The sequence below is a fragment of the Mastigoproctus giganteus genome, chromosome 7, assembly GCF_048544385.1.
Source record: "Mastigoproctus giganteus isolate SK-2022 chromosome 7, ASM4854438v1, whole genome shotgun sequence".
Lineage (NCBI taxonomy): Eukaryota > Metazoa > Arthropoda > Arachnida > Uropygi > Thelyphonidae > Mastigoproctus > Mastigoproctus giganteus.
The window spans coordinates 207,504,312-207,521,203 of record NC_143581.1 but is presented as its reverse complement, the minus strand read 5'-3'; the positions used below and the strand labels follow the sequence as shown (position 1 = coordinate 207,521,203).

The following is a 16,892-nucleotide window of genomic DNA, read 5'->3' as shown; positions in this document are numbered from 1 at the left end:
TTAACAGCTGCTCATGAAATGGCTAATATGGGCTATAAGGCATAAAAACTGGACAGTTGTTGAAGGACAGTTTTAAAGCATGTGTTCTGATGAATTCAAATTTTGCCTTCTCTAATGATACCAGGGGGCTTAGAGGGGAACAGGTATCCTGTGTGTTATCAGACACTCAGCCTAAAACACTGATGGATCCAATATCTCTCTATTACAGAAGATTTAGGAGAAGTCCGGTTGGCCTGCCTCCCTAAAATCCACTCATGCACACCTTCTTGATGGTGAGCCCTGTTACGTCACTTAGGTGGCAACGAACGTGCAGAGTGGTTCTCTTCAAGACGCCTGGTCAGCGTGAAGAGGAAAAGACCAATCCCTCCAGCAATGAGAGCACAACAATACAAATGGCCCTCAGTCCCCAGCAGCTTTCACTCTCCCTCTTACGGCAGCGAGAGGATCAGAGTGGAAGCAGAGGGTGCTAAGAATCTCTGGGTACGACCAGGCTGCCATGCACGGAAATTGAACTTGGCCTGTTATAACGTATGATCACTCATCGGGGAAGACAGGATATTAGAGCTGGAAAAGGAATTAGAAAATGTGAATTGGAATATCATCGGTTTGGCTGAAACAAGAAGAAGAAATGAATCACTTATAAGTTTATCAAGTGGAAATCTGCTGTACACCAATGGAAACAGTGAAAAGAGTGAAGGTGGAGTTGGGTTTCTGGTCCATAAAGATTTTAAAAACAACATTTTGGAATTCAAAGGTACATCACCAAGGGTGTCAAGACTAATACTCAAGATTTCTAAGAGGTACAAGCTAAAGATTGTAATGATTTATGCACCAACATCGAGCCATGATGATGAAGAGGTTGAAGACATGTACACTGAAATTGAGAGTCTTCTAGATGAGCAGAAAACCCACTACACTATTATTATGGGGGACTTCAATGCTAAGGTTGGAAAAAGGCAAAACAGTGCAGAAAGAGGAACTATAGGAAATTTTGGAATTGGTGAAAGAAATAAAAGAGGTGAAAGACTTGTGGAATTTGCAGAATCTCAAGGAATGTCAGTAATGAACACTTTTTTCAAGAAAAGGGTGAACAGAAAGTGGACATGGAAGAGTCCAAATGGATTAACAACTAATGAAATCGACTTCATCCTCACTAACAGAAGATATATTGTGAATGATGTTACCGTCCTGAATAAGGTAAATGTTGGAAGTGATCACAGAATGGTAAGATGTACACTTGATATAGATGTAGGAAAGAAAAGGAAAAAACTGACTCGAGTAAATAATACAAAGGTCTTTGAAATAACAGAGGAGGAGAAAAAGCAGTATGTACTGGAACTTAAGAACAAGTTTGAGCTTCTGCAGACTGCTCAGGACCAAGATATCGACGAGGAATATTACAACTTTCTGAAAGTGATAAAGCCCAAGAAACCTATAGGGAAACAGAAATCCAAAGAAGAAAAAATTAGTCAAGAAACACTTGTCATGATGAACCAAAGACGACAAATGAAGAGCAAGAAAAACACTAACAGGGAGAAAATTGAGTATACTGAGTTATGCAAAGCCATTAGAAAGAGACTCAGAGAGGACATAAGAAGATTTAACACAAGAAAAGTAGAACAAGCATTAAGGGAAAACAAAGGATTTAAATCAGCAGCCATGAGCAGTAATACAGAAAGACAAATGATACTGAAACTGAAGAATAGCAATGGTGTACTTATAAACAGCAGAGAAGGCGTAATTCAAATAGGAGAAGACTACTATAGAGAATTATACAAGGAGCGAGGGAATGATACCAGCAGTGGGGAAGATGGATTGCAAAGTAGCAACACATACGACATACCCGATATTCTTCCTGATGAGGTAGAACATGCATTGAAGAAAATGAAGAATCGGAAAGCCCCGGGGGAAGATGAAGTTACTGTAGAGTTGTTAAAATTGGGAGGAAGAGACATAACACAAAAACTGGCAAGGCTGTTCACAAAGTGCATTAGAAAAGGTGTGATGCCTAAGCAGTGGAATAATGCAATCATAGCTTTGCTGCATAAGAAAGGAGATAAATCAGAAATTGGAAATTATAGACCAATTAGCTTGTTATCCCATATCTACAAGTTGTTCACAAGGGTCATTACTAACAGATTAGAAAGAATACTTGATGAGAATCAACCGAAAGAGCAAGCTGGCTTTAGGACAGGATTCTCAACTATGGATCACCTTCACGTAATATCACAGCTAATGGAGAAAGCAAATGAATATAAAACACCATTATGCCTGGTATTTGTGGATTATGAAAAGGCATTTGACTCCATACAGCATAAGGCAATGTTTCGGGCACTGGAAAGACAAGGCATAGATACTCCATATATTATGATTTTGAAGAAAATATATGAGAGTGCTACATCCTTTATTAGACTAGACAAAGACAGTAGGAAATTTAAAATCGAGAGAGGAGTTCGACAAGGAGACACAATATCTCGGAAGCTGTTTACTGCTGCCCTTGAGGAAGCTTTCAGAAGATTAGACTGGTCGCAGAAAGGAGTCAATGTGAACGGAGAGTACCTAAACCATTTACGATTTGCAGATGACATTGTGGTCATAAGCCACGATCCCAAAGAATTAGAGGAAAATCTTAATCAGTTATGCACAGTTATTAAGGATTTTGGACTAAAGATGAATATGGCTAAAACAAAAGTAATGATGAACAACTATGCCACGGAAAGGGAAATAATGATTGAAGGAGCAGTATTTGAAAAGGTGGAGTCATATACTTATCTGGGACAAGTTATTAGCTGTAATAATGATAAATGGCTGGAAGTCAAGAGAAGAATAAATTTTGGATGGATAGCATTCAGGAAATATAGTCACATACTGAAGAGCAATATCCCAGTTTCGCTGAAACGTAAAATAATGAATCAATGTATACTCCCCACCATGACTTATGGAAGTGAAACTTGGGCACTCACCAAAAGAATGGAAGAGAAGCTAAGAACTACACAGCGAAGAATGGAACGAATTATATTGGGAATTAGAATGTTAGATAAGAAGAGAAACACATGGATTAGGCAGCAAACTCAAGTAAAGGACATTCTTATCAAAACTAAAGAACTAAAATGGTCTTGGGCAGGACACATAGCTCGAAGACATGATGACAGATGGACTAAGAAAATAACAGAATGGTACCCAAGAGGAGCTAGAAGAAAACCTGGAAGACAAAGGCGGAGATGATAGATGAAATTCATGAGTTTTTGAGCAGTAAATGGATGGCCAGTGCTCAAAACAGAAGGAACTGGAAAGTTGCTGGAGAGGCCTTCATCCTGCAGTGGATTGAAAATGGCTGCTGATGATGATGATGAATGATACCAGGCACCAAGTTCACAGGAGAAGCAATGAGGCATTTCATCCAGATGTGCAAGGTGCTGTACAAGCTGATGGTGGGTCAGTGATGCTTTGGGGATGTTTTAATTATAATGAAGTAGTCCCCTACATGAAATACTAGCCAGGATGAATCGGTCTGGTTATACAAATATTCCGGAGGATCAGGTTATGTCTTTTGCTGAACATTTTAGGGACACTCATGATTTCTGTATTTCAGGTTGATGGCTTTTCGAAATACAGAAATTGTATTTCAGCTATTGAAAAGTGGTGACAAGTGATGCAAAGAAGCAAGCTTATACAGCATCAGCCAAAAAATAATAAAATAAAATAAATAAACAAAAAAAAAAAAAAAAAAAAACCACTTCCCACATCGCCTGTGTTGACCCTGTAATAATTTATCTAATTCCTCAGTTCCTCCTTAAATTTATTTGATGTGCCCACTTCTACAACAGCAGATGGATGGAAGTTTGTTCGAACAATCAACTACCCTCTGGCTGAAGGCAAATTTCTGCATATCTGTCCTACAGTCATTCCTCAATTTATATTTATTTTCCCCTATGTGTGTCTTATCTAAGCAAAAGTGAGGATACCATCAACATTTCACTTACTCAATCCATTCAAAGCCTAATCACCTCAAATCAGATCATTTTGCAGGTGCCTAGTTTCCAGCCACTAAAATTTGCAGAACTGAAGTCTTTCTTGTTAAGAGATTAACTTAGAATAATGCAGTTATATATTTCTTGGTAAGAAATCCTCCCATTGCTCTTCACTTGATCTTTGATGAACCTCGAATTGTGCTTTTGTATTCTTCAATTGTCAATGTGGATATGGTTAAGTATAAGAAGATATTTTCAGATCATTAAATAGATGAGTGTTCTTCTTATACTAGTCTTAGTGTTTTTGTTAATTCCTTAGTTATTTCATTATTATGGGGTCAATTCATTCGTTTCTCATGGCATTGAAATAGCGGACTCTTCTTTTGATGATTTCTTCCTTGTCAGTGGTAATAAATTGGTAAATTTTATAGGCGTCAGTAATTATACTTATTTGTGTGGATTACCTGTTTTTTTTTTTTTTTTTTAGTTTCATTTGTAAACATCATTCGTGGCTACAACATCTGCCAATTTGCCAGATAACCTCAAACCAGCATGTGTTATTTGTGTCACAAGATCATGCCACTCGCCTTGTACAGAAAATGTGCTCTTGTCACTACCACAACCTATGAAATGTGGCAGATCGCTCAGAACCTGCCCAATCTGCAACTGGATGTTGCCCTTAAAATATAAGCACCAAAAATATAAATGTCATGCATTTGGATGACAAACCAGAACACAGACTGGGTCCCACCACAAAATGGAAGTTGAACAAGATACATTTGCCTTCCAGATCCCTGATGTCTCTCGACAGCATTGCGATTCTAGTGAAACCCAGGAAGAGGTAAGGTAAGGTAAGTAATGCAAATAAAACAACCGACAATGATGGTAATATTGATCTATGTCCTGAAAATGCACTGGAAGCAACTGTTGCAATGAGATTGCAGTTAGAGAAAGTATCGAGTGCTGAAGTCAGCAGAATGACCTCTCTACTATATTAAAAATCATAAGGTGCTAGACCACTCTCAAAAAGAAATTAATGCAAGTACACATAGAGAACCAAGTACTTCTGGCTAAATTAGCATTAGTATTAGTAGAGGCATTTGATGCAAGAAAGCAAGCTTATGCAGCATCAGCCAAAAAAAAAAAATAAATAAATAAAAAATAACCACTTCCACTTCACCCCTCTGTTTGTTCGAAATACCTGTCCAGCTGAGCCTTAAACTTATTTAGGCTATCAACTTCCACAACAAGGGATGGAAGTCTATTCCACCAACCAACCACCCGCTGGCTAAAGGCAAATTTCTGCACGTCTATCCTACATCTATCTTTCCTCAATTAGAATTTATGCCCTCTCAGGTGATTATTCTGAGCAAGAGGAAGAATCCCATCAGCATTGAGCAGGCTCACCATTCAAGGCTTTATACACCTCTATCAGATCACATCGCTGGTGCCTAGTCCCCAGACACTGTAATTTGCAAAACTTAAGCCTTTCTTCGTAAGAGCATCCCTTTGTTCCATTCACTAATCTTGTTGCCCTTCTCTGTACTCGTTCCAGCATCTCTACATCCTTCTTGAAATGAGGCCTCCAGACCTGTATACAATACTCTAGGTTTGGCCTGACCATTGCCTTATACAAGGGAATAATTACCTCCTTATCCCTGCTAGAAAAATTCCTATATATCATTGACAATACACCATGAGCTACTCTTGCAGCCCGTCTGCACTGCTCAGTCTGCACTACCCGTCTGCACTGCTCACTTCATATCTGCCTGCACCATTACCCCCAGGTCCTTTTCATTCTCTACCACTGTCAGTGTAGTACCACAGAGTTGATACGTTGCTCTGGGGTTGCTGTTTCCCATATGTACTACTTTACATTTGTCAATGTTAAACTTCATTTGCCACCTCTCAGCCCATCTGCTCAACCTTTCCAGATCCTGTTGCAGCAGCATAGTGTCAGTAGTGTCCTTGACAACCCTGCCAACCTTTGTATCGTCTGCAAACTTGGACATTAAGCTTGATATACCATCATTGATATCATTTATAAATACAGAAAACAACAATAAAACTTTACATTTGTCAATGTTAAACTTCATTTGCCACCTCTCAGCCCATCTGCTCAACCTTTCCAGATCCTGTTGCAGCAGCATAGTGTCAGTAGTGTCCTTGACAATCCTGTCAACCTTCGTATCGTCTGCAAACTTGGACATTAAGATTGATATACCATCATTGATATAATTTATAAATACAGAAAACAACAAGTGGAGGCCCTCAGGGTCCAATACTGAACCCTGAGGGCCTCCACTAATACCATTAGTCCACGATGAGCAGTGTCCATTGATTACCACTCTCTGTCTTCTCTCCCTCAATCCCTTTATCCATAGCAGCAATTTGCCTCCAATGCCACACTGCTCCAATTTGTGCCGCAGTCTTCCATGTGCAACAGTATCAAAAGCCTTTTTAAGATCCAAGTATATAATATCAAAGTTATTCCCTGCATCCAGTTCTTTTGTGACTGCATCATATTATCCAATCAAATTGGTCAGGCAAGACTTCCCCTTAACAAAACCATGCTGTGTCTGAGCTATAACTGAAGTCTTGTCTAGATGATCCTGCAGTGCTTCTTTAACAAGTGCCTCCATTAATTTTCCAGGAACAGAAGTTAAACTAACAGGTCTATAATTACTTGTGTCGCCCTTTGATCCTCCTTTGTGAATTGGGGTCACATTTGCACATCTCCAGTCCATGTGTATTTCCCCTGAGTCCAAGGAAGCTCTCATAATTATGGCTAAGGGTTTGCTTACTTCCTTTGCTGCCTCCTTTAATATAACTGGATAGAACCCATCCACCCAGGTGCCTTTCTTGTATTTATCTTCAACAATTTCTCCTCCACTTTACTCTCAGTTATTACAAGATTCTCTAGCTTACTGCCAGAGTTGAATACACCTCTGGCATTCCCCTCACTGAATAACTCCTCATGTGTGAATGTCAATGCAAAATATTCATTCAGTTTGTTAGCTACCTGAGCAGGATCATTAACAGTTGACCCATCGATATCAAGTGGACCAATCTGATTCATCCCCTTCTTTCTAGAGTTTACATAAGTAAAGAACTCTTTGTTGTTTTTCTTTGCATCCCTTGCCAAAGATTTCTCGTAATCTGCCTTCGCCTGCCTAACCTCCTTTGTAACTTGGTTACAGATCAACTTGTATTTATCATAGGCTTCTGTGTCACGTGTTAATTTGTATTTAAAATAAATAAATGCACAAGGCATAATACTTTAAGAGTTTGGTATCTATATATGATATCGGTGTTTAGATACACCATAGATAACTCTTAAGAAACTAAAAAGTAGTTGTTGGCGGCATCATTTGCTCTTTCTCATATTGTGCTCTGCCTTCACGACGAGTTGCCATGATATTGCACTACCTCGAATAAGTAACGCTTCACTGATAGAGAAGACTATTGTTACTTATTCTCAGTTGAGTACCACTGAGTTCTCAGTGAAGCGTTACTTATTCGAGGTAGTGCAATATCATGACAACTCGTCGTGAAGGCAGAGCACAATATGAGAAAAAGCAAATGATGCCGTCAACAACTACTTTGTAGTTTCTTAAGAGTTATCTATGGTGTATCTAAACACCGATATCATATATAGTTAATTTGTATGTATCCCATGCATTTTTCTTCTCTGCCATATGTCTCATCAGTTCATCTGACATCCACTTAGGCCTAAACCTTGAACAATATTTCTTAGTTGGTATGTAAAGCCTAGTAGCTTCTAAGATAAGTTCTTTGAATGCTTCCCGTTTTGAATTTGCTGTTGGTAACATCATCAGTTGGTCCCACTGTATAGAATTTAAATACTGTCTCAGTCCATTGTAGTCGCCTTTACGAAAGCAGTAACCCTTCCCTTTATCCCTAATGGTAGTTACCTCTTTGAGTAAATCCCACTTCAGCACACTGTGATCACTGCCACCTAGTGGTTCATTTACCTGCAGATTCTTAATGCATGAAGAATCACTGCTGATAATCAAATCCAGAGTATTACTCCCTCTAGTTGCCTCCCGAACATGCTGATGTAGAAAAAAATCATCCAATAAATCCACAAAAGCCTTGCTAGTGTGTGAGTGTCCATCCCACAAATTCCAGTCAATATCTGGGAAATTAAAATCCCTCATTATAAGATTCTCTGATTTACTGGACCACTCCATTTCCCTGTACAATATCTTATTATACTCATCAGAGTCATTAGGCCTATAGCACACTCCTACTATTTTGATCTTCCAATGCTTATGTGACATCAAACTGACTCGACACTGCACTGTCCAGCGATGTCGACTGGCTTCACTTCCTTGGATTTTATGTGTTTCTTAACTAATAGCATAACCCCTCCTCCCTTCCTATCCTGTCTATCCTTTCTGTAGACGTTGTACTCCCCAAATTCCAATTCTGCATTCCTTATATCTGTGTGACACCACATCTCTGATATCCCAACAATATTCGCCTTTGACGCTTTGAGCGATACCTCAAATTCATCAAATTTATTTACTAAACTCCTAGCATTGGTGTACACACAAGTATACATGCACCTGTTCTTTTTCTTAGCTACCCTAACACAACCCATGTGTTTACTTGTACCACAGTGATTCCCAACAGTCTCTGAAATATCCTGCATCTTGTTTTCCAGGCTTCTGCTCATTCCAATAGAAGCTGTGCAAGAATCACTTTCACCTCTGCCAGTGGCTACTGTTAATCTATTAGTCCTTGTATTCCCCCAAGCTAGCAGTTTTCCGACCCACCTAACACTGCCTCGATAGCATCAGCAAACATTCTTGCACCCTTTCTATTTAAGTGTATCCCATCCCTGTAGAAGCAATCTCTCCTGTTAACAAGTACAGACCAGGCTGAAAAAAATTCTACCCCTTGAGCCTTGCACAATCTTTCCAGGGCCGAATTGATCAACAGGCCTCTCATCATATACTCCCTCCTATCGTGTCTGGGCAGAATTGCAGACACTTTCAAATTCAACCCTAATTCACGGCTTTTTTTCAACAGTGACCTGTACTTGTTAAGTAATTCCGCCGGTCTCCTACTCTTAATATCATTAGTAATTAGATTTAGTATCAAGAGAGAAAGCAAATTTTCAATAACGATCTAAGTTCTCCTTTGTGCAGGCACTGAGGATGAACCCTGTCAAGACAAGTCCAGAATGAAAATTGACAAAGACAAACAAAATTAAACAATCATTAAACAAAAATCTTGTTATTCTGAGTGACTCCAGACTCTAACCTGGAATCGAGTGAGGCCATCCATTCAATAGTCAATGCTAACCTGAGGCCACATCTGAAGTCAGTGAAGATACACAATATGCGGAAAAACCACAACAGAGGTGTTGTCATTGATTCTACAATGGTGAGGGATGCCTGAATTATCGAGGAACATCCAGAGGTTGCCAAGTTAAGTCCGAAAGCTGAGTCCCCTAAAGTAATGGGACCTTTGATCATTATATATGACATAGCGGAAGACACATACGACAAGAATTTTAGAAAACTTTTCTCTATTGATGACATGGCCAGGGAATTTGTAACGTAGAGGACTGATCTGCAGCAAATATTAACATTATCTTTGAAGTTTTTTCAAGGGTCCAGAACTCCCTTCAACAACGAGAAAGGATCTACACTGGCTGGATCAGCCATCGCTTCGGGTAGTATGCAGCCATAATAAAATGTTTCCCTTGCCACCATTTTGGCTACATACCACACACAGGACCAGAAGGACACTGTGCTGTTAACTGGCCATTTCTTTGAAAGGTGCAAAAGCCAAGATGGGCAACCCAAATGTGCCAGCTGCAAGGCAATGTGCCTGGGAGACTTCCATCACTCAGTCAGGGATCCCAGGTGTCTACCAAAAAAACAGTGGGGGAAACAAAAATTTAAGATATATGAATAGATTCACTAACAACTCAAACAGGGAGAGAGCAACTAAAATTCCTTCAGATAAATGCCCAAAGAAAACGTGCCATTGCAGATCAAATCAAGATCATAATGGAAGAGGGCAAATCTATATCCTAATTGTCCAGGAACTATACACACATGAGGTTATGGTCAGGGGATATCCCCAGTCATTCAGAGCGGTGGAAACCACCTCTGAAACCCTTTCCTAACTGCTACTAAGGTTAACTCCCTGGGTAAGGTTAACTCACTTACGTCACATGTGCTCACATCACCAGATATCTTGGTGCCTTCCACTTGATATCTTTATACTGCTGGCCTGGAGAAAACATTGTTTCATACATCAACTATCTACAATCTGCTCTTAATTTACTATCAGGCCAGAGAATTTTGGTGGCAGCAATGACTCCAGTTGCCACTCCAGACTTTGACAAAGCGACTGAGGACCATGCTGGAGCTCGCAATGGCCAGGCTATGGAGGATTTTCTTGTCAGGTTTCCCCTTTTGCAGTCCGATACTGGCCTAACAACTTGCCGACTTTTAGCTCAACACTCTGGGAAAGCAACATCAATGTAAAACTATAGCAACAACCTCCATAATACAATAGTTCTCTGACTGGCATGTATATGAATTGTGGAACATGTCAGACTACTTATAGATCTCTCAGGAATGAGTACACCTCCTTATTAGATCCAGAAAAATGAATACCTGGCAAGAACTAGTTGGGACGACCAGTAATTTTGATCTTGGGCAGTCATTTACAGAATCGTCACAAACAAGCTCCTGCAGGGTGAAGTGGTAAATACAACCATTACCACAGGTGCTCTATCCAAACCCATGCCTGGGAGGTTACCATCAGTAACACCTTAAATGCCCTATTTCCTAATGAACTGCAATCTTTGAGCCCACAAGAGTAATCTGCAGAGAAAATGAGAATTACATCAGTGAATTAATAGAACCTGCTTTCTCCCAGATGAAGATATACCCCCCCCCCACACACACACTTTATTGTTTCCCCCCCCTCCTCCAGGACATTTATTATTCTTTACTGCATAAAGAATAATAAATGTCCTGGAGGTGGGGGGGAACAATAAAGAAGTTCACTTCTGCCTACTACAACTTTTCAACCATTGACTTGCTCAAAATATCTTTCCCACTCCCTGGAAGCAGGCAAACTTTCAACTAATTCTAAAAAATCCAGCTAAACCCCCATTGGAACTACGCTCCTAGAGATCAGTAACCTTGCTACCTCTCCTAGATAAGTTCCTTGAGAGACTCATAATAAGTGAGCTTCTAGATCACTATCACCAAGCAGCTTTTTATTTTAAAACAAAAATAATGAGAATAAAAATCATACTAGCATTAATATGCACATGACTTTGTGTCTGTTCTGACAATTTTATATATGTTTCCTTTTGTCTTAACTTCACTAGTGAGTCATCTTGGAACTTCAGATCTGTAAAAAGGTATAGAAACAACATGTTTACAGCTGTTATAGGAGCAGTGAAAAACAGCTCTTGAAATTAAGCATTCTTGAAATGAATTTAAGAAATTTTTGTGAAAAATCATAAAAAGAGTCCCACCCCCTTTGGTTTTTGGAACTGTGTAATAAATATGAAAAGATGCCTGGAATTTTTTTAGAGGTTTTAAATAAAAAAAAAATAAGAATGTAACTAATGTTACGTTAAAAGGAGGATGATACATGTAACAATTTGTTACATGTATCCTCCTTTTAATAATGTCTTCATATAAGAATAAATGTTTTGAATATTATCCAGCAAGAAACTGACTATTTTGTTATTAGAGATGCCCTTCAGTTTCTGTCTCTCTGCTACATTTTGGGTTCATGTTTAAATTTTTCAAACATACAGATATCCTGTATATTTGGAAAATTGAAAATGAACCCTGGTTTATTAATCAGAGTCATGTGCTTCATAGAATTAAGGTGATGAATTTTATTTTAAATTTTAAAATGAGTTTTAAAGAACAAAGTTACAAAGCAAAATATTAAAGATGTTTGTTAAAGATAAATATTAGAAGAGATCCATATATCTTGGTAATTGTTTTTTAATAAATACTGTATATATAATAAAAAAATACTTAAGATGCTTAGCATGTATTTCATCTTTTCTCAATTTCAGAAAACAGAAGAAAATAGAAGTGATTTTGAACAGGAACAAATAGAGAATGCAAAGCACATTATGAAGCCATTTGTTTTGCGCAGGCTTAAAAGTGAAGTAAGCTTTTTGAGTATACTGTTAAGTCCTTCATATTGAATAACAATATATAAGATTCATCTTATACATTACTGACTTTCTTCCACTAACTGGGATTCATGTCCATAGTTTTTCTGGTGATAGCATGCTACATTCTGCCCTCCAGTTTTACAAACTTTGAACCTGCACAAACAGGTTCAATTTTTAAAATATCCACTAACAATTCCTTAATCATATTTTTATCGCCTCCCCCCATAACCCTAATTTTCAATCTCACTTGAAAATTGCCCCCACCGAGAGAAACTAATAATTTCTACTCAATTTACAAAATTGAAACTCTCAATATACATAAACAGAAGTATATTCTTTGATTTCCTACCTTTAGTGCTTAGCAAAAACTATTAATTCACTCTAAAACAGCAAAAATGTATGATCACGTTTCAATTTATTAAATTTTGATGTCGGCAAAACAAGATCCAAGCTTTGAAAATAAACGCGTTACAGCATTAGTTCAAAAATTTGCGCGTCAGCTCGGCGCCTCTGGCTAAAACGAATCAACAGACGCGGAGAGATAATTGACTGGTTTTGAAGAACAAAAATATCTTCTTTCTTTTCTTCAGTATGTATTGTATCTACTAACAAAAAAATCAAGGAAATTCATTTATTGGAAGCTATACTGGAAACGGAAGGGAAAAAAAAAAAAAAACTGATCACCACAATGCACATTTCATAAAAAAAAAAGTTCGCTTTATTGCAATTGTTTTTAGAGGACTAAATCGGAACAGCAGTTTCATGGATGTATATTTGATCTTATTACGAACTTTCAACAAAATATTTCTATTGATAGCTGCGTTATAAACTTCGAAAACTGATGACTAAGGAACTTCGCCTTCATCTCACCTGGTGTGCAAACAAAAAAAAAAAAAAAAAAAATTCGCTTGAGTAACGGATTGGGAAAACAATCTGTTACTTTGATATTTCTTTGATATGCATTTGATACCATCAAAAATTTTCGAGGGAAAAATTGAATTTTCATTATCACACACAAGCCCGAAAAATTCACCATCAAGTGTCATGTGATTGCTTGCTTGAATTTCATTCTGAGCTGCAAATGTAATTTCACTTCTCTTGCGCTGACAGAGTAGCTGTTTGCCGAATGAAGGAAAACAGGGTTCATTTCCCTGAAATTTCCAGTTCCTTTCATTCACCTGGGAGAAAAAACTCCTTAGGGGAGAGAGTTGTCCTTTCTAGTCCGATCCTAAGGGAAAGAGACAGAGAGAATGAAATAAAAATATTCTTTTGATGGGCAGGAAGGCCAGGAGATTGTCAAAGGTCCACAAATGTAACTTTTACATCAGAGATGCTGAAGTTCTAGCAAGTCAGTTTCATTGCGGATTCAAAAGTTCTAAGTCTATTTCTTTATTGCATTCAGTTTCACAACAGATGCTAAAGTTCTAATAAGTCAGCATCATCGTAGGATGCCTAAGTTCGGATTAGTCCGATTTTTGTCTGGTGTACATTCGATAAAAAACCCTCTTTGCTTTACTGTAATTGTTTTACGGAACAATATTTTGCAATGATCCCTCTGGAAATAGCCAGTGAACTGCATTATACATTTCAAACATCGCTATATAGCTTGTCCTTGAATACAAATGACTACAGTTACTTTCCTTTGAGAGACCGCCTTGTACAGATGTTTTATTGTGGACACTTCCTTCCAGTCAGTAAAATCATTAGTAGTCGTCCTTTCTTAAACCTATAAAGTAATTCGTTATGTTGTGGGAAACCGTTTTTGCTCCTAATTGAAGTAGCACTTGTGAATTTTGCCGAAGTCGATTATCTGCACACATTGAAAATTAGAAAGACAGTAAAAGAGTTGATAATTGGTGCCATTGGTGGGCAGCATTCTGACTAACAAATTTTCTGTGTATACTCCGGGACGACCCTGGTCAGAGGAGATCCCAAAATAGAGAGAGAGAGAATACAATAAACCGCACCGCATTTAGCAGTCGCGGACTTGATTGTGTGAAATTGCTCGCCATAAACCACAGCAAAACAAGAGAAGTGATGGGGAGAAAATATATTTTTCAGCTGGGTTTTTCTTTTTATTACAGCTCAGAACAGCAGATGACCGTGGATTTATTCGTCTTCTGTACTAAAACAGAATTTCTCCCTTTGCGATGACATCAAAGCATAACAAGCAAATATCTTCTAACAATACTTTTTGAGCAGCCCGTGATTCGTAATCTGTTAGCTTTGTATTGTTAGAAATATTGCAGTTTTGTGAAGAATACACATTTCAAGAAACAATCCGTTATTCTTAGTGGATATATATATATATATATATATATATTTTTTTTTTTTCCTTTGGCGTTTTCGAAGTGGCGATTTCATCTGTTTATAACTCAGCTATAAATAGAAATATTTTCTTGAAATTCCGTTATAAGATCAAATATATATCCAGGAAACTGCTGTTCCCTAAAAACAATTACAATAAAGCAAACTTTTTTTTTTATCAAATGCGCATTGCAATGTTATCGGTTTTACACCAGTTTTTCTCGTTTCTAAAAGATGAATTTATTATTATTATTATTATCCCTGATTTTCTGTTAGTAGACGAACTACACATTGAAGAAAGGAAATACGATCTTTTCGCCTTTCAAAAAACAGTTGTTGCTACTGTTTCGCTTATTGCTTCTTATGTCAACTAACAGTTTAGCTCCCGACTGTGTTATGTTTATTTCCCTTCTCGATGTGACGTAACCACCGTTCACACTCTCTCGATGTAGCTGTATCTAGGAAGTTTCTCACGTAACTCCAATGGTTTTCTCACAACTCGAAAACATGAAAACAATTTTGCTCTGTAAACAGAAACTCCCGCTCCAAAACAAACAAACAAACGAATCAAGTATCGTGTTTCATAAGCCATAGGTTAATTTGGGTGGGTTTAGAAAAATAATAGAAAAAGACCTAAAAAAATACACACTTATGTCACATTTTTGTCATTTGCGTGAAATTCAATAGAAATTTTTGAAAATTGAAGTGGGAAAATCGAAGGAAACAGTTCTGGCTTCACCTATAGCGAATTTCAGCTGTGTCCAGAGAGTAAAAACTATAGAATTTATTAGTTGACCTTTGAACTGGGTCCACCGGAACCGAGGAGATAAAAATACGGATGCCAATTGTAAGGTAATTTTCCAGTGGTAAACTTAAGTTAATTGCAGCCCTCAAAATTAATCTGTCTTATTTTTTTGCAAAAAAGAGTCTACTGCTCCTATGCTCATCTTTGATGACACTCATATTTCTAAACAAGATCACATATCGCTATTAGGGTTTACCCTGATTGCCACTCTCCCTTCTTTGTAAAGTATTTAATTACACTCTTAGTTAAGCAAATCATAAATATTTCTTTCTCTACATCAGAAAAGCTGGTTTTCTTTTTTGCTCTCAGCATTACTTTTCTTCTAAACAAGTACAAGTACTGGACCATTTATCCGACTTCCAGAAAACCAGCTATTTTTGAAACTGGCAGGCTGTTTTTTTTGACAATGTGCAGGTGCAGAATCATAGCAATCAATCGCACGTCAGTTTCAGTATGACAGCTGGTGTGTACACTTGCCCCTCTACATTTATGTGATTATTTGTCCCAGTTTATTATAATTTTCATTTAATACCATGTCTAAAAGGAAATATTTTGCGCTCAGTATATCGAAGAAAGTAGAATTACTTATGAGACTTGATAAAGGTGCATCAGTGTGGCATTTGAGTGAGGAGTATGTTGGTACATCTACTATCTATGATATCAAGAAACAGAAGGAACAGATAATTAAATTCTATGGCGACAGTGATGTGTCTAAATTAATGGACAGGCAAAAAACTTTACACCAGTCGAAGAGTATAGATGTGGACAGTGTTGCTTGAATGGATTAGGCAGCATCAGAGTGAAAAGTTTCCACTTGATCGTTCCATTATAACGGCCCAAGCTAAACTTTTTCATGAGGAATTAAATTTGACAACTCCATGCGAATATTCATCTGGGTGGTTCAACAGATTTAAACAAAGGCACAGCATTTGCAAGCTGAAGGTTTGTGGAGAAAAGGCTTCTGCAAACCACAATGCTGCAGAGACGTATTTAGATGAATTTGCCAAGTCGGTTTCTGATGAGGGACTGTCAGCTGAACAGGTGTACAATGCAGATGAAACTTCTTTATTCTGATGTTACCTCTACCAAGGAAACCATATGTAACACCAGATGAGTCAGCACCAGCAGGGTATAAGGATTCCAGGGAACAACTTACAATTCTTGCATGTTCCAACGCAGCCAGCACCCACAAGTGCAAATTACTCACTGTTGGGAAAAGTCAGAATCCTAGGGCATTTAAGGGAGTCAGGGTGATTCCTGTGATTTATAAGGCAAATAAGCAAGCTTGGATTACAACACAGATTTTCACTGATGGGTTTCTAAAGAACTTTGTGCCTGATGCCAGGGCTCATTGTAAATCTGTGGGACTACCTGATGACTGCAAAATTATTTTAGTGCTTGATAATTGTTCTGCACACCCTCCTCTTGCTGAAGTTCTAGTCAAGGACAATGTATGTGCTGTTTACTTGCATCCCAATTGTACTTCGCTAATTCAGCCCGAAAGAGGATGCAGAAAGGTCAGGGAATGACCATCGCATATTCCCGGAGCAATATGGCCTTAGTTGCTAATGCTCCTAAAAACCAAAAACAACACTGAGCATCCACCACA

At 38.1% G+C, this 16,892-nt stretch overlaps 1 protein-coding gene across 1 annotated transcript in view; it reads left to right on the top strand.

The window, feature by feature from the left end:
- The window catches only part of LOC150083623 (SWI/SNF-related matrix-associated actin-dependent regulator of chromatin subfamily A containing DEAD/H box 1B-like), a 276,675-nt gene that overhangs the window by 146,314 nt on the left and 113,469 nt on the right, over positions 1–16,892 (top strand). Inside the window, exon 11 of the mRNA XM_090377391.1 lies at positions 12,067–12,162. Within this exon, the coding sequence (XP_090233517.1) occupies positions 12,067–12,162 (96 nt within the window). The remainder of the gene's footprint in view (positions 1–12,066; positions 12,163–16,892) is intronic.